The 19,215-nt window shown below is 33.6% G+C and overlaps 1 protein-coding gene across 37 annotated transcripts in view; it reads right to left on the bottom strand.

Moving 5' to 3' along the window:
• Positions 1-19,215, bottom strand: part of Ppfia2 (PTPRF interacting protein alpha 2) — a 446,664-nt gene that overhangs the window by 69,968 nt on the left and 357,481 nt on the right. For all 37 annotated transcript variants that reach the window (XM_031348819.1, XM_031348811.1, XM_031348816.1 and 34 more), the window contains 7 exons: positions 17,174-17,257; positions 16,771-16,902; positions 15,606-15,668; positions 10,160-10,251; positions 4,582-4,717; positions 1,887-2,107; positions 1,116-1,353 (listed from right to left, as the gene is read on the bottom strand). In XM_031348819.1, coding sequence (XP_031204679.1) covers positions 1,116-1,353; positions 1,887-2,107; positions 4,582-4,717; positions 10,160-10,251; positions 15,606-15,668; positions 16,771-16,902; positions 17,174-17,257 — 966 coding nt within the window. The remainder of the gene's footprint in view (positions 1-1,115; positions 1,354-1,886; positions 2,108-4,581; positions 4,718-10,159; positions 10,252-15,605; positions 15,669-16,770; positions 16,903-17,173; positions 17,258-19,215) is intronic.

Raw genomic sequence — 19,215 nt, 5'->3', positions numbered from 1 at the left:
AGTTGAACTTCTCTATTCAGATTATGGGGCCTATGCAAATATACATGAGGTCAGTGTGTACTTACACAGTCAACTCAAGGTCTTTTTACCATACTACATAAAATCCAGGTAAATCTATAGTGTCATTAATTTTCCTCCATTTTGTTATAACTGACTAGTGTATATTATCCATTTGAATTTCAATTAGTTGCTGACACTTATTTGTTTTATTTTTATTAGAGTTTTATAATTTTAATATTCATTACAGAAACAGTATTTTACCTCATTTTTGAAATGCTTTTTAATTTTCATCTGGTATCAAGAAAGAAAATTTAAATCAATTTAGAGTTATGTAAATTTGAGGAAAATCCAACTCTATTAATTAGCAGTATTTAGCAAAGGCAATTTATCTATGCTTTCAAAGCCATATCTATCTCTTTTCCTCATGGAGAAAGTTCTTTCTTACTTCAATCTGTGTTGAACATTTAATGACCACACCTTGCAGCCTTCCTTAGTCATTCCAGTGAAATTGATTAGACTTTTTCCTATATTACTTTTAATAAGTTGCCCATACATTTGTTTTCAGTTCTTTCTAGTGTACTTCCTAAGTTAAATATCCAAATGTAACAACAAATGAAAAAAAATCAGAAGAGAACAGTGAATTATCTATAAGATATATATATATATAAACACTGAAGATGTGGTACTGATATTTTGGAAGATTTTATAGAAAACATGTGTTACAAAATTATACATTTTTATCTTGGTGCATTATAGTACACAATTTTTGCTATTATCTAAATTTATAAAGGTACTGATGTATTATTTTTCATCTGATAAAAGATACCCATGGTTTAAGTAATTTAAAGTTCTGATGTGTATTTAGATCTTTGCCTTCCTAGTAGCTCTGAGAAAGTTTTCTCACTGTTAAGGGATATAGTTCCCTCAACCCATAATGTGATGGATTAAGGATGGTAACTTTCAGAAATGACTATAGTAGTAAACAAATTTACATATTATTTACATATATAAATAAACAAAATGCACAGAAAGCCAGATGAGTGAAATATCCTGTAGTATTAGCTAAAGAATGAATAAGTGTAACAAGTCCAGTTTCTCTGGACACATAATCATACCAGGGTCATGACTCCCATGCGGTCCATTTCCCTGGCGGGGCTTCTTGGTGTAAGCTTTGGCGTTGAGTGTCCACTTGGGGGAGATGAACTAGCCAGTGATGAAGCTGTAACAGAGGCAGTGATGGAGGTACCTGGATGGACCCTTGCCAAATTCAGCCCTTCTAAGCTTACACTAGCCACCCTATTCTCAATTTCTTCAGCACGCAATTCTGTAGATTCCTTTTCTTCTTGAATTAGCCTAGGAGATAGAAAATTAAGTCCTTTCATTATGAGGTCACTTAATGGCAATTAGATTTCACCTAATAAATACTCAGTTAAGTACTGTGAAAGTTTTATTTCCAACCAAGCATTTCCATTTTCTTTTTGAGGTTGAACAACTTTAAATTTCATGGAATTATTGACTATGATTAAGAAAAATCAGTTTAGTTTTCTTTCAAATTATTACAATGTATGCTTGAAATGTCAAGCTTTATACCTTTAGTTCCATAATGGAACCTTACATTTGAACAATCTCTTCCGTATATAATAGGTAATTATGAACCATTGCCATTTCTACTATGAAATAATTCATATAAAATACATATTCTATATGTTTCATTGGCTCTGAGCTTTCAAAGTAATGAAGATAGACGTGGTTGACTATGACTACATTCCCACTTCTGATTTTCTGCAAATCTCACAAGGCACCAGGAGATTCTAAGCCTAATAGTTTGAGAAACATATTTAAAGTATTAAGGTTTTCTAAGCTCTTGACACCATCAATATTGATACCTTATTTCCTTGTTGATTGCATCCAATTGTTCTTGAAGCATCATAGCTAGAGTCTGGGCATCAGAATGACCACTGGGAGAGAGAAGATCCATTGAGCTAAAAATCGTTTCTCTGTCATCGTCATCAATATCAGACATTTCAGTGTCACTTTCGAATGGGTGGCTGCCTAGTACTCCAATTTGCTGAGTTCTGTTCCATTCATGATCCCCAAGGGATTTCACCTGAATGATGAGTGAACAAGATCCTCATATTAACAGAACTAATCAGAAAATTGATAACCACAGCAACTACCTCAGAACATACATGCATGCCTTCACAGCTGCCCAGTCAAATGCAGACTATGAAGTAATATTTTAATTTGATGGTTCAATAAAATATATCCTGACATCCCATGAGATGGAAGCTCCTAATTGTTCACTTACATCAATATTTCAGCAGGAACAGATATGATAGATTTCCACAAATCATTTACATTCTAACAGCTTTCAAGATAGTAATTGTTTATAATGTCTTACACTTGGAACACTTTTTTTTTTAGATTTCTAAGTATTAACAATTCTCATTTAAACTCAAGCATTATCATTTCTTACAGTAATTATTCCTACACTTTTCCTATTAGAAGATGAGCACATAAACATTATTAGGTAACATACTGTATAATAATTGTCTTTTCAAAATTTACTTAGTAGGTTGAACAAAATACTATTTTCAGTATTGGAAAGTAACATAATTTAATTTCTAATGTCATGCTCACTTGGACCTTCAGTAACCTCTTGGTGGAAACATGGTAATTTTAATGGCTTAAGTTTTTTAATTTAACATAGGTATTCTTCTGTTTGGAGATTTTCAATAACCAATAGATTACTTATTTTGCAAATTGTGATCCCAATATACAGGCCCTAGAATTTTATGCTCTTAATATAATTAATTTCCCTGTTATGGTCATTCAAAGTGAGTTGTATAGAAGATAAAATTGCACCTTGTAGTATATTGAATTAATGACTAAAGACCTGAAATAGAATTTTTGTTATGAATTACCTTGTTATGAAAGAACACAAATTAACTTCCTTTAAAGTAAGAAGAACTGAGACTATCTTGTCTTTATTTGTTCTTTTATATTTTCTATGTTTTCCACAATAATTATATGCTCCTGTGAGAGATTAATTTACATGTGACCCATTTACATTAATTATCAACCAAAAGCATTAAGATCCTGTTAAGAGGGAAAAACAGAAATTTGAATATATATTTTTAAAATGTTGTATGAACAAAATATGCTTAGGGCAGAGAGGAACTTTGTTGCTTCTCATACAGCTGTTTTGATTAACCAGAAACATGACTTAAAAGTTTAAGCTATATCCAATGAACCTCAAAAATATGTGTATATGAAGAAAGCCTGCCCAATGAACCTCAAAAATATGTTTATATAAAGAAAACCTGCCCAGTGACAGTACCAGTTGACATGCCAATCTGGAAGGGGAGATCTCACAGGGTACTAAACACTTGAAGAATAGCTATATGCAAATAATGGCTGCTGAAAGAGGAAGTCTTGGGACAAGGTGTCCTAGTGGTTTATCCAATCCCAGCAGATCAACCCTAAACGTGTCCATATCCCTTAGCAGGATATAGTTATAAAATGAATGTATTTGTATATGTCAATAATAATTAAGGTGCCATGATTTTGAGAAATAAGTGCAAGTGATACAGGAGAAGTTGAAGGGAAGAAAGGAATAGGGGGAAGTGTTATAAATGTAGTATTCATACCTGAAACTCTCCATAAAATTAAAATTTATTCTTTCATACTCTCCTTATTATCATCACTCTATATATACTTCTTGCCTCTTCTATAAAGAAGGTAACCTGTCTTAACAAAAGATATCCTGGATCTGTTGTAATAATGCAATAATAGACTCAGCGGGGTGCTTTGTGTATACACATATACATACATAGCAATAATGATTAAAGAAGAGGTCATCGATTTGAGAGGGAGTAGGGGGTAGGGAGGAGGTGAATCTGAGAATGGCAGTGGTGGACATTACATATATATATACATATATTAATATATGAATATAAAATGTATTATATATGTATATATACACTGCATATGATAGTCAAATAATAAATAAAAATAAGTTACTAAATACAATAAATGAGAGTTACAGTTTGTTGCAGTTTATCTTGAGTAAGACTTCATAGGTACTTTTAAAATTCTGTGTGCATTTTTAAAGAGCTGTTTTCAAGATAGTAATTTTTAACAAGTTATTTTCTTAATTTTAGATAAAAACATAAATGTCAGTACTCAAGAATCCTAGTACATTGAATATCCATTTGTCTGGCAACATAATATAATGTTTATAACTCTCTTCCTGTCACTTTCTATGTCAAGTTCCAATTTTGAATCAATCAGGGTGCTAGCCCGGTAATGTGGAACACTAAATCTTTCAGTGCCTAAATCTTAAAATTCCTGAAGTTAGTATAAAAATCACATACAAATTATAATGGCAGATAAATAAATATGTGGAAAACTCCACACATTACACATTAGTTAATTTTAAGATGCATCATTTCTATCCACAAAACTAACAAAAATTATTGCCGACATTTGGACTTCTCTTTTAGTAGAAATTATATTTAGAATAACATCATGCATCCTGTTTTTAGCTAAAATGAGTAATGCTGAAAAAATAGCAATCACCTTTGGCTCATCTCTTCGCACACCCATGCGGCCTCTCCTTGGTCTTCGTATTACTTTAGTGGTTCTGTAATCAGACTGGCTGTCTACGAGGGATCCAACTGAATACCGCAACTCAGTGGAGGTGTCTATATGAGTTCTGAAAAACCAAAATAATAAGATCGAGTCTTATAAAGTAAATTTACAACTACCTGCTTCTAAATCATCAATAAGGCAGAATCTCTCAAGCAAACCAACTTCAAAAAAGAACAGTGTTATTCTTTGGGGGGGAGGGGAAACATGTGCATCAGGTGACACAGTAGTTTCATTTCTGAACGTAAGACATATTTTTCATTTTAAACTACACTTATAACCTTGTTGTTTTTTATTTTTATTTTCAATTCTTTAGTACAATGAAACATGCTAACATTAATAGTCAAAGTCAACTGATTTAAATTCTAGATGTTCTTTGCTTTTCAACATTTGTATGTATCTGAATATTTATTTTTACATTTCTAAAATGTTTTAGGTTGTACTTACTGAAAAATGTATCAAACTGTGAGCTCAGAATTTTTAAGTTTTATTGATTATAGAGAACTATATTAACATTTGCTAACGTGCAGTGTTCTGTTGTCCAATTTAGAGAAACAGTAGTGTGCTTATTTTACAGTGAGTAATCTCATTTTAGTAAATAGCTAGGAATTTAGCTTTGAGTAAATCATTGTTCAAGATGGCAACAAATCTTTGTAATCACACTTGCTGCTGCAATTTGCTTAGAGATGAAATAGGTGGAAAATTACTATTGGAAAATATCACCACACTCATTTTCAATAAACATGGTAATAAACCATACTGTAATCAAATATAGAGTCAGGCACATTGTCTGTATGTAGATTTATAGCAAGTTCAATTTATTCCTGCAATCATGATAATGATAACAAAAACACCCTCATGCTGTCCTATGAAATGAACGCCAGATCCATCATCAGTAGGTGTTTTCTGTTCAACTTGGGGCTCCTGCTGATCATACCACCTCCCTTAACTCACTTTGAGATTAGAGATAAGCACTTATTATATATTTGTCAAGATTTGTAAAACTTAGATGAGCTCTGGCTGTTAGAAGCAGTGGGGGATGATGATGTAACTTAAGGAAGACCTTGTTTTACCAGATGCTTAATGAGATCAAATGAAATGAGGAATCACTCTGCAAACTGATAATGCAGTATTTTTATAGAAGTAAATATGAACTAAAAGTCAACTTGTGTATAGCAAATTAGTAATAGACAAAAGTATATGAAAAATGTACAAGCCAAGCCATACTCAGAAATAGCACAACTCTTAATCTTAGTATGGTGAATAGACCACTACATTTTACGAACATAAAGATTAAAAGTTTAGTTGTCATTATTTACGCAGAAAGATGTGCCTTCCGCACAGCCAAGACTCCACCAGTTCTATTGAGCCAATGAATGAAAGGAAACAATTTTAGTTCACAAACTATCTACATCAAAACAACATAGGTGTGTATTACCAATGGCTGCTCTTTGAGCATCTGACACTACAATTTGCCATTCTGAACATGGCTTTCTTGTTTTGTTTTACTTTCCCTGAATTCTATATTATTATAAAAATTATGGAACAAATCAGAACTCACACAGAAATAGTGTGTTTACAACACACCAGTGTCCCTTTGCAGGTTTTATAATTTGGAATTTCTTAGTTTGTAGATTCACTTTAGCAACTTCCTCTTTTCCATCCTTTCCTACCCAGTTTAACTGATCAACATTCACTTCCCTCAATAGCTTACACTTATTTCTGACCCTTGGAACCTGCTATTATTTTGGTTGAAACAGTTTCTTAACATGTTGTCATGTCTAGCACTCTTTGATTCTCAGCTTAAGTGCCATTGGTCATGTGCTACTCTAGATTATTCGTAGTCCATCTTTGCACTCGTCTCTAAGGTACCACTTCCCTGTCTCCTCTCCAGAAGCATCTGCCTTTATCACGGCTGGAGCTCTAGTGCACAACTGTCTGGCAAATAAAACATGGTTAATAGAACTTTAGAGAAAACATCTGAGCAAATACCAATCTAGAAGGGGCACTACTCAATCTTCATGGAAAAATAACTGCTTGCCTCTCTACACAACAAAAGAAGATAAAAACTATATCTCTATTAATTTTTTTCTTTTCCTTTTTTTTTTTTTTTATGTTTTGCTTTTTTGAAACAGGGTTTCTCTGCATAGCCCTGGCTGTCCTGGAACTCACTTTGTATACCAGGCTGGCCTCAAACTCAGAAATCTGCCTGTCTCTGCCTCTCAAGTGCTTGGATTAAAGACATGTGCCACCACAGGTATAACTAGATTTTCAAATCATTTTGCATATAAACTATATTCTATATAAATATGTAAGTAAATGTATATATATGATATATATTTATATATAAACTATATTATATATAACTAGGAATTAACAAGTCTAAGTAAGTTTAAAAATGTCTTTCATTTATTTAAGCAATGATTTTTATGGATCATCAATGTAACTGTATTGCTTTTTTTTTTTTTATAAATGCCTACCTATGATATGACTATGCAATAAAACTCTTTTCTGATATAATTCATTTAGAAATCTTGGGAGGTAACCTGGATATATTATTATACATATTTATATGAAAAATCTATGATGAGAATTAGAACATGCAAAATTATTTCCCATACCAAATAGCAAACATGTTCATCTGAACTGTAGGAATCTAGACCCTCACATATATGATCTTTTCCCCACAACCTAGTTCCCTGAGATACTGATTTTTATGGGTCCAATAACCTTTTCTTTAGGTGAATACCAAGATGTCAGACTATCAGGAAACCTCACTATATTAATGTAATTTTCTATATTTCTATAATACTATTTTTGAGAAATAATATAGAAATATGGACATGACATTTGAACATGTTAGAATACATTTGATGTGATTAGACAATGATTGCTCTATGCATTGACTCCTATGATATTTCAATAGCTATTCTGTGTTTTCATCATCATTATCATCATTATGTCTCTCACATTTTGTGAGCACATATCACATTTAGTCATATTTGTGATTTTGGGTATCTTTGTGGTCACAGAACAGTATTTCCTTGAATTTATAAACACTCAGCTATTGAATACTGTGTAGATTTATAGTTCTTCTGAAAAGAGTAAAATACTATTTAGTGGAATTTTTAATATTTATTTTATTGAATGTATATGAGTGTCTTGTCTGCATATATTTATGTGTGCTGTGTACTTGCCTCCTAACAATGAAAGGCAAAAGAGGCAGTCTGATCCCCTAGATCTCAGTGACATATGGTTTTAAGCAACCACATGGTTTCCAGGGAAACAAACCTTATCTCTGCAGGAGGAGTAAATGTTCTTATACCACTGAGCTATCTCTCTAGCCTGCCCTTCAGAAAAGTTTCAGTTTTCATTTTATCTAGTCATTTGAAGCATGGAATGTAGGTAACCATTTATTTTACAAAGAACATACTATACATCAAACAGATTGTGTGGTGCCCCTACATAGTATATTAGCAAAGCAGGCATTTTTGCTCTTGTGAAGATAATAGCCTTAGTAAAATAATGTTGAGTTCTGGAAAACAATAGATTTGAAGTTTCATGTATTAGCACTCTGCACTTCTGAGAAAATATATGGCTTAATTAATTTCATTGCCTCTGAACAAACAAGAAAAATATTTAAATTGTACATTTATTGTCAGATGTATCTATCTATCATCCTAATATTCGTCTACCTACTAAGTGATCATCTCATGTCTTCTTGCCCTAATGATGGTAGATTGAGCAGATGAGCTTGGCTGAACTCCACTGAATGGTTGTTTTGTCAAAAGCAATTTTAGTTGCCATATTAATTTTTAATTTATTAAAACAGGGAGATATTTGTTCAGTCATTTTATGGATCTATCATATTGATGTGTTGAATGTATTAAGAAGAAATAGACATGTTAATCAATGAAATCAGATTGAAGGCCCAGACAAGAATTGGTTAGCCAAAGTATTCCTAGGGGAACACACAAACAACTCATGCTGTTGCCAGTACTATACAGATAGCTTTCTTTCCATAAACTTACAGTAGTCCCTATAAGTGAAGACTACACCCATACAACTCATTAAAAATGGAGAAGTTGATCTGGTGCTTCCATAGAGCATTCACACAGGTGCTAGCATCTTTGAAACAGGAAGGTACTCTGCACACTACAGAAGAAAATATGTAGCTACCAACACAGTTATAAATCCTTTGATCTACAATGGTAACTTGCCTACAAGATATGCTAGGAGAATGGTAGAACAAAGCTTGTGAGAATAACCAAGCAATATCTGATTTGACTGAAGGCCCACTCCATGAGATGGAGATCATACCTGATGCTGCTTCAAGAACCAGAGACGGCCTAGCACATTGATCTAGGGAAAAAAACAAACACTACTCTTCCTCAAAATGAAACACTAACAAAGCGACTCTAATGACATTTTTCTATAGTTATAGACTAGTTCCTTGCTCAGCTATCAACAGAGATGCTTCATCCTACAGCAGAGGGGAATAAACAGAGAGGCCTACAGCCAGACAATATCCAGAGAATGAGAAACCTTGGAATACGCAGCTCTAAATGGGATAAGTCTAAATGGGATAGATAGCTTTCTTTCCATAAACTTACAGTAGTCCTTATAAGTGAAGACTACGCCTGTACAACTCATTAAAAATGGAGAAGTTGAATAGTATTCCATAATGACTCAGGGAATCCAATTGATGAGGAGGTAGAAAGAGGGTAACAACCAGAGAAGATATAGTATGAGAGGAAAACAATCCTCTAAAAATGCTCTAAAATCAACTGGATCTATTAACTCAGAGAGACTGAGGTAGAATGAACTGGTCCTTAGGGTATATTATTAAGGCTTCCTGTTAAGTGTTCACACACACACACACACACACACACACACACACACACACATATTCCCTTGTGTCACTTTGTCTGCTTTTTACATTTCATTTCTTTGCTTTGTTTATTCTGATGTGTTAGTTTTTGTTTTATCTTAATATATTACATAGTTTTATCTCTTAGAAGCCTTTTTTCTTTGCAATTAGAGTCTCTGAAAGGGAGTGGATCCAGTGGGAATGAAGGTGGAGAGTATCTGGGAAGCATAAAGGGAAGGGGATACTATAATCGTTATATATTATATTAGAAAAATATATTTTCAATATAAGGTAAAAGATATTAATAAAAACAAAAAAGAAAGGCTAACATATTCTCTTGGAATACAATGCAATTTTTCTATGCATTCTCATTTTTCACTTAAGAATTGTTATGCACTTTTAATTATATACTTGAATACAGAACACAAAAAAATTAGTTATATTTTGATAGAATGCCTTCAAAAAGGAATTATAAATTAGAAAATTATCTTTGAATTCAGAAACTAGAGTTTAAGATTAAATTATTATAATGTTGACTGAGAAATATGAGACCCTTATTTTATGTAAGAAAACATTAAAATGTAAGAAAATGTACATTAATGCTTGCTGAACCAAAATAAACATTTAACTTTATGTTACCTCGATATAGTGGGTTCAATTAGAGAACCCGTTCTGATTTTCATTTGGTCAAGTTCAGACCTCAGCTTCTCAATTTCTTCTGCTAATCTTTCCTAAAAGTAAGAAAGTAATTACTCAGAGGATGGTCACACCCAATGTATCAGCATTCCATTATAGCAAATAGATGGATACCCAAAAGAGAACAAGATTTAACATTATTAAAGGACATTGGATATATCAGAAAATATACTTATATTTACCTTTCATAATGAATATATCGACAACAGAAATCATCTCCCTGGTATTTATTAATCCTAAATATTTGCAAATTTTTGAGATTATTAAGAACATGAATACTTATAGATGTCACTTCAAATACAAAGGACAAGTCACACCAAGTTTTAAATTAAACCACACATCTGTATGAGCTAACTGAATGTGATGGCTACTCTTTTGCTTCTGAGCTTGATTACACCTGGGATTAACTTAAAATTCAAGTACTGGTTTCACCTGTGAGGAAGTTTTTTTTTTTTTAATTAATTTATTTGAAGTGAGAAGACCCAGTTTTAATCCTAAATTTTTCAGGTGGGGCAGATACATTTTTGATCTGGGCCACCTCTCCTCATGGCAGCTTACATAGAAGACATGGGAGAGGTAAGGTTGCTTGCTCTTTGTACATTTCCTTTCTGTCCCTGGCAAGTCCTTTTCTCACTGTCATAGGAGCCTATTTCTTCAGGATACCAGTGTGTACTGTTGACCAGCTGAGACTTTGAACCTTGTGTCTGAACAACTACTGAATTTTTGTACCTTCCATTGTTAGGCAGCCTTGGTGGACTAGTTGAACCACAGACTGTAAGCCATTCTAGTAGAGGATTCTCATTCTATCAGTTTTGTTTCCCTGAACATCTCTGATCAATGAAGTGAAGAATTTCATTTTATTTTCATCAAGATTGAAGAGCACATCAGTAAAGTAAAATGGGCTAGACAAAGATCTGGAAGAAGGGAGGCACCCAAGAATCAATGGGCATGACCTTAGCTCTGACTCACAACATTGGGGATAGTGAAGGTAAAAAGACCACCTCCTGTATCCAGGTAGAAATTCCAATGGAGCAATAGGGATGAGAACTCACACAGAAAACTTTGGCCCCAAATGTATCTTGACTACAAGAAATTCAGGGGTTTGAGGATAGAGCAGAGACTAAGACCATCCAATAATCTGTCCAACTTGAGACTCATCCCATGGGCAGTACATATTCCCCAATTACTATTAATGATACTCTATTATGCTTGTAGACAGGAGTGTAGCATGGCTGTCCTCTGAGAGGCTCCACCCAGCAGCTGACACAGACAGATGCAGACACACACAGCCAAACATTGGGTGGAGCTTGGGAACTCTTTACGGAAAGCTAAAGGAAGAAGGTAGAAATTCCACAGGAAGACCAATAGAGTCAACTAACCTAGACCCTTGGGGATCTCAGAGTCTAAGCCACCAAGGAAAAAACATACACAGGCTGGACCTAGACCTCGCCACACATATGTAGCAGATGTTCAGCTGGTCTTCATGTGGGTGTGGAAAAACTGGTACAGGGGGCTATCCCAAAAGCTGTTGCCTGTACATGGGATATGTTCCTCTAGCTGAGCTGTCTTGTCTGGCCTCAGTGGGAGAGGATGTGCCTAGCTTTACGGAGACTTGATGTACTGTGGTGGGGCAGGGGACACCTGCTCAGAAGGGAAGGGCCAAAGGATTGTGGGAAGAGGTCTCTTGCAGGGGTGGCAGTAAGTTGGTTGTAAAGTGAATAAGTAGGTAAATAAATATTAAATAAGTAAAAGAAAAAGGACTAGAAGAAGCAGAAATTTATTATAAAAAGGAAGCCAAAAGTCTTAAAATATAAAATTTATTGAGATGTGAATAAATGAATAAGTAAAGTATATTTATGATTGGAAGATCCATATTGAAAGAATGTCTGTTAATAAAGTAATTACAGACTTTTCAAATTTATATTTCATTTCTCACCACAATAAGACTGTTTTTTTATGAGAATCTCCCCATAGGCTCATATGTTTGAATTCTTGTGCTCTTTTGGAAGGGTTAGGAGGTAATGGCTTTTTTAGAAGTGTGTCTTTGGGGGTTGGCTTTGTTGTATCAAAATCTCACAATATCCCAGTTAGTTGTCATTCCTTTTCTTGTAAAATCTCAGCTATGCCTATAACACCATGCTTCTCCTAGATTCCAGGTAGCCTGCCATGATGATCATAAACTCAACCTCTGGAATTGGAAGCCCTAACAAACTCTACCTTCAGTAAGTTTGCTTGGGGATGATGTCTCTTCACAGCAATAGAAAACCAGCTGACACAGTGGAAATGTAGCATTTGTGACATTTCTCTTATATGTTCTTCATATTTTCAGGACCACAATCCTGTTTACTCTGTGTTCCTTTGACATTTTTGTAAATTATTAATCAGGTTCAGTATCTTTGGCACACATTCTTCTGCTAGCATATCACTTTGAAACATATGGATATTCAAATAATTTGCTTAAATAATTTCTTGTTTAATAATGATATTTAATAATTTATTATTAATAAATAAAATAATAATTTTACCTTCAGAAAAATATCAATTGAGCTTTTCCTCTGTGTACCTAGTGTACAATGAATGCAATCCCTTTCCTTAATATGTGTTAGTAGAAAAATCAATAAATAAAGAAAATTCATAAGTAAATTATATTCTTGGGAAGAAAATAGAAGAATTATGCAAGGATGATACATAACATGATATTGCATAGAAATCCTGAATAAAATGTAATAACCTATCAAGAAAAAAACATTGCAAATGGAAGTGTATTTGGTGAGACAGGATAGACACTCAGGGTTGGTCACTTAGAGACATCAAGGAAAAACATAGCTAAGATGTGGAGTTAGTAAAATTACCACTGAAAGAAAGGAATGCACGTTAAAAGTCTGTGGCTTTTTTACTACGAGTAGGAAAGGGAGCAAATGGGGAAAATCTGGGCAGAGACGCATTATAGCACAGTGACTGCAATAGCTCTGAGGAAATGTTAGCATAAAATTGGAAGGCAGGGAAGAAATAAAATGTGGAGTTCTCCAAAATAATATCAGCAGAGTTATGGGATAGACATGAATATTCACTGGAGAAAAAAACGGATAGATTTTTGCTATATTTTGATGATAGAGCTAACAGAATTTGCCTATTAGGTTCTACAGAAAAAAATGACATAAACATGAGAGTTAGCTATTGCTGACTTTTCTGCTGCCATATCACTCCAAAACACATAGATAGTCAAATAAATAAGTGATTTAAATGATTTCTTGTTTGGTTACCTAATTTCATTACTAAGCTACATTAGTATACATTATTTATGTTTACTTATGGAGAGAGCTGTATGTGATTTAGTCAGAATGGTAATGTTGGTGATCCTGGCCAGATTAAGTGGCACTGGTATTTGGTATATGTGAGTTTGGGCTAGGTAGGTAACACTGTAGAAAAATCAACATGTTAAATCAGAATTTTTAAGTGTCCAGATGAAAACATGAGTTGGTCCTGAAATGCAACATCTTCTTCCTGGAAAAATACTCAGTAGTGGTAGAAATTAGGAAGTACTTAGTTAATAGTGGTGTTGAAATTCGTGAGATCAAATAAGCCTCCCAGGAACTGAACAAGAATGGCTTCAGAAAGAAGTGTAAATACCTTAGATTTCAAAGAGAAAAGTCCTAAAATAAAAAAGACAGGGAACAACATTGTTCATAGGGGTTTGTGATCATAGTAACTTTAGTGGACATTTGAATAAGTATAGATGTTCTGAAATTAGTGAATGTGATTAGCCATATGATATAATAACCAAAAAATTAAGTTTGGCCTACAAATACCCTTTTTGGAGATTGACATTAGCAAGGACATATTGCTGAAGATGACTTGTAATGTTGGTTGCTTGGGTAGATCCTGAAGCTGTAGGATGGTGTAGGTGTTGGCGAGTAGGTTTAGATTGTAATGTTGGTTGCTTGTGTAGATGACTGAAGCTGTAGGATTGTGTAGGTGCTGGGGAGTAGGTTTTGAGGATCTTGCCAGAAGCTCACAGAACTTTAAATAACTTAACACTGCATAACAGGATCAAGGCCAAGATTCACAATATGGTCAGAACTAGTTCACTAAACATGTGGTACTTCCAGAATTCTTCCAAAATTCTGATGCTTCATCTAGTCACCCATCCTTGCTTCCTCAATGCTATTTCATAGGTCCAACCTCCACCTGCTCACTAAATGGGTATAAGAGCCTACTAAAATATTGTCCCCTCTGTACAATCTCTATTAACCATTCAGTAATAAATCAAAGCAATCTTTTGGTAATACCTGCAATAGTGGTGTATATCAGAAGAGTATGGGCATCCAGGCGGTGGAACCATGTGGTTATTATTTTTAAATTATTGTAACAGTGTTTAGCATTCAATAAAATTATTAAGTTTACTCTTCCTGTCCTATTTTCAGTATTATTGTATTGGTTACAGATCTTTAATTCTTTGCTTCCTCTTTCTCCTTTACAACCTTTCTATTTCTTTTTTACTCTCCTTTCTTTTCTTCATTTCCCTTCCTCCTTTCCTTCCTCTATTCCTTTTGCTGTGTTTCCAATACACAACTAGAGGATGTACATTAAGCTGGCATTTTAAATGAAATTTTAATAAACAAGTATAATGAAGTAAAAACTACATATTACTATCACTGCTTTAAAGCTTTCACAACTTGTGCGTTACCATCTTATTACCATATCTCTTACAACGTAAATGTCTGGTCCTCACCAAACTCCTCCTCAGGTTCAAAGTATTACACATATGAATAACACCTCCCAAACTAACAAGCACCTCTATGTATTGTATGTATGACATGTATCCTGTGCTTACAAGATCTGCAGGACCATTAGCAATTGACTGATTCTTTAGTCACATGTCAAATCCCTGAAGTTTCTTTATATCTTGAGTATACTGTAGTCATTACCAACTGTGGCTCATGTAACTCTCCCTGGATTGGCCCTTAGCTTCTGCCATTCTAAACCACTGTTTATAAAGTATGCTTCTCTTCAATTTTCAATTGCCCCAGATGTAGGAATATGCTAGAAAATACTTAATGCCACCATTCCATGTAACAGAAATTATATTTCAGAAATAACTTCCATAACCTCACAAACTGTAGTGAATATATACTAAAAAAATGATCCAAAACAAGATAATATTTATTAGTAGAGATATTGATTAATAGTGATCTTAAGCTAACATGGGTTGTTTCCAGAGTACTAGTTTGCAATGTATTCAATGCTAAAAACTTTTCAATTTCTACATAAATATATGCTTTGCTATAATGAGTTAAAACTGTTTTAAAGTCTAATGCAAATTGTTTCTATCACATTTATTTAATAATATATTCATCAATGTGTATAAGACAATGTGTTTCCATAATACCTTATCATGTAAGGACTCTTCAAGATTTTTTCTGAAGGTTTCTGATTCTTGAATCAAAACATTCTATGGAAAAGAAAAAAGAAAGAAGCAATATGCTGAAAACATTTAAATATGTACATGAATACTCTAACACTCAAAAACCTTTTATCATTCTTTCCCTGGTAAATATATTCCCTGGTTTCTATGGAAACCAAGGTCCATTGAAGTCTTTAAAAGTGACAGTAAACCTTTTGCAAAATAAATTATTTAAACAAGAAATACTGTTTTGTTACAGGTGGATAGACAGCATAAATATTACCCTATGAACTATCACTCTGATTCTCACAGACTTTATTATAGACAAGAAAGAACTAAGCTATTCTTCAATTATTACCCAACTATTACCAGTATTCTTTGGCTTCCTAATATGTCAAAAAAAAAATCAAACTTTGCTAACATTTTGTTAAAACATTTTCCCTGATTATATGACCATTGAAAATGCCTGAAGAAGATCGTGAGTGAAATTCTGTTTATGTTTCTGAAATAATTTGTGCTTCTGAAGTTTTAGTGTTTACATCTCTGGCTTTTTCTGAGTTTGGTTAGCATCTCTAACAATTCTGATTAGTGTGATAGTTTCTAGTTAATAACATGACAAACATGATTTTGAATCAATTTCAGGCTGAACTTAAGCACATTTCTTGAAACAATGCAGTTGGAAATAGAGGCTTCTAAGCCCTCCATCGCTAACAATAATACTCTTCTACTTGACATAGCCTCTCATGCCTTGGCTTTCAGTGTTGATGGTTATTAGTCAGATTAAGCACGCAATAGATTCAAGTAAACCCATGCTCAATATTTCTTTTCTCTCTTCCTCTATATTTAACAAACAATGAGAAGATAAATGAAAATTTCATATTTTCTGGCATGTTTTCATATGTTTGTTTCTTATAAACATATTAATATGTAGTATTTGTTGTGTATTATCTTATTATTTGTACAATACATGATGTTATAGCATTTTTTAAAATTATTTAATCACTATCTAAGACTGTATTGAGCATTTTTAGGCTAAGAAAAGTAGGTTGATTGCTTGACGCAAAGAATGAGTACAGCTGGCTAGGAAAAATTACAACCTAGACAAAATGGCTAAGCGTTCATGTGCTTCTCTTCCTGTATGTGACTGTACCTTCTCTTCCAAAGCAGCCATCCTTTCTTTCAGGTGAAGTTGCAGGCGCTCGTTGGATTCTGTCAGCAGCCTGTCCACAGTATCGGATAATCTTTTATTATGCTCTTCATTCATTTTCTCTCTTTGTCTAGCCTTATAGTTAAGAAAAAAAGAGAAAAAATATATTTGGCATGGTAAAATACAACTCGCTGCTATTCTCGCTTAATTTTATAGTTTTTGGGGTTTTATGCTGAATATAATTTTATGCATTTTTCTGATTAAAGTTGTAGAAACTATTTTCTTTCAAATGCCTAAAACATAGGCAAATGATTTAATCACAGCTTCTGGTTGAGAATGTTTTCCTCTTATATGCAGTCTGTAAATTTAAAAACACGAATCATAGATGAGAAAGCTTCATGCATACTCTTTGAAGTTCTTGATTCTTCTCTTCAAGTTGACCCTCGAGGTGCCTCATACGTTCTTCAATATTTCCATGCCTCTCTTCAGCCTGTTAAGGAATACAAAGATTGTACCTAAAATGTAAGATAAGTGAATGCTTCCCATCTAAATAAACTGAAATAAAATGTAAAGCAAGCTACTACCAACTGCAAACTTAGTTTCCGAACATAAACTTCCTTCAAACAGGCAGCTGAACAGCATTGCTTGAAATGTGTCAGCTAACAAGGGCCTGTTCCATCCAAGCATCAGCAAAACACTGGACTCACTTATGAGCAATGAAGTCAGCCAAATGTAACATGCAGACTGTGCATGGTTTGAACACAAACCTGCCATTGTCCAATCTTAAGCTCCTGAAGCACTGAACTGCACAGATGGTCGATTATCAATAAATAAAAGTAACATAATCTTTTATATAAATGAAAAGAAAAAAACTTAGATGGATTCTATTTAGCGATAGAAAGTAAAGTCCAGTAGGACTACCTTCCTACGTATGGAGATCATTTCCTGTAGTTTAGCTTCCATAACATATTGATAATCATCAGATGAGGTAGAAGAGGTTGGATCAGACTAACAAGTCAAGGAAAAGGAGAAGGACAAAATTGAAAAAATCAGAACGAAAGACACTGACACCAAACAGAACATAGTACAGAATGCTTAAAATAAAAGTGACAGCAAATTCAATACTTTAATTGACACTATTCTGGTATCTGGTGAAGATAATGCAATTGATGGTTATAAATGGAAGACAATGATATGCTCAAATCAAAAGCTGGGAACCTGAGGTATGAAGGGTTAGTGACAGCGGGCAATAATGGACTTTTACAGGGTGAGTTAAAGCAATTCTGGAAATGACATGTAATAACTGGAACTATGAGAAACCAAATACTAGAATTTCTCTAATAGATACTTAAGAACATCTTAGCTTTTGTTTAATCATGTACTTAGAAAAAAACCTGATATAAACGTTGCATCTCAACTTTCTTCCTTATGACTCAGGAGTGCCATATTTGGATCAGGATTATATAAGAACTTGTGTGTGGAAATAGGAGTTAGGGCTAAGCCACAGTATATATTATTATGAATATTCTTCAGTTTAAACAGGATTGAGTTTCATCTGCAACAGTGGTCCATATAAAAGATGACTTCTGTACATAACATGCATTGATTTACCCTTATCCTCAGGTGTAATTTTAAAAACTTAAATGAAAAAATTAAAACTTCTCAACTCATTAGGCGATGATATTGTCATAAGGACAAGAAATTTTGTGAATGCTCAAAAACAAAATGACACAAAGGACCACACCAAAGTGTATCTGCATTAATTTGTTGCTATGGAAACAAAATAGTTCCTTAGGGTGAATAGGATGCACAGACCCTTTATGAGTTAGAGATTGCCTAGTGCTGAGGTTAGTTACATGTCTTGCTGTCAGGAAACCACAGGTATAGAATGTTAACACAAGGACATTGCTGATAGCTGAATTGTATTAGTTTGTTATGCACACTTAGAGCACTGCATCAGCATTTTAATTTATAATTACAAGTCAAACAATTACAAGACCAGAACAGTCTTATGTCAGTAATACAATTTTAACTCTAAACCATATCCTTTGGCATCATATTAGCTCATGCTGAAATAGTGAAACTTATTTTAAACTATTTTAGTACTATATGCAAACATTTCATGCATTATCTGAAAATTAATAGTGACCAGATGATATACATTTGCGCTACAACAAATTCTAACTTACTCTAAGGAATAACATTTAACATTTCAAATGTTACATTAAACTATATTTCATCACACATATAATTATATAAATCTGTTTTTAAAAAGTTATGTTCTGCTGGAATCCCCATTAGTAAGGATTTTTATTTTCTTGAATCTATGTATATATTAGAAAGTTTATTTTTATCAGAATCAAAGTTCATACTCAGCCAGAATTTCATCTATCAAGTTACTGCACCTAAAGTGTAATCATTTCCCCCTAAATGTTCCACAGCTTCTAT

The sequence above is a fragment of the Mastomys coucha genome, unplaced genomic scaffold, assembly GCF_008632895.1.
Source record: "Mastomys coucha isolate ucsf_1 unplaced genomic scaffold, UCSF_Mcou_1 pScaffold4, whole genome shotgun sequence".
Taxonomy (NCBI): domain Eukaryota; kingdom Metazoa; phylum Chordata; class Mammalia; order Rodentia; family Muridae; genus Mastomys; species Mastomys coucha.
This window is presented reverse-complemented; position numbering and strand designations above follow the sequence as displayed.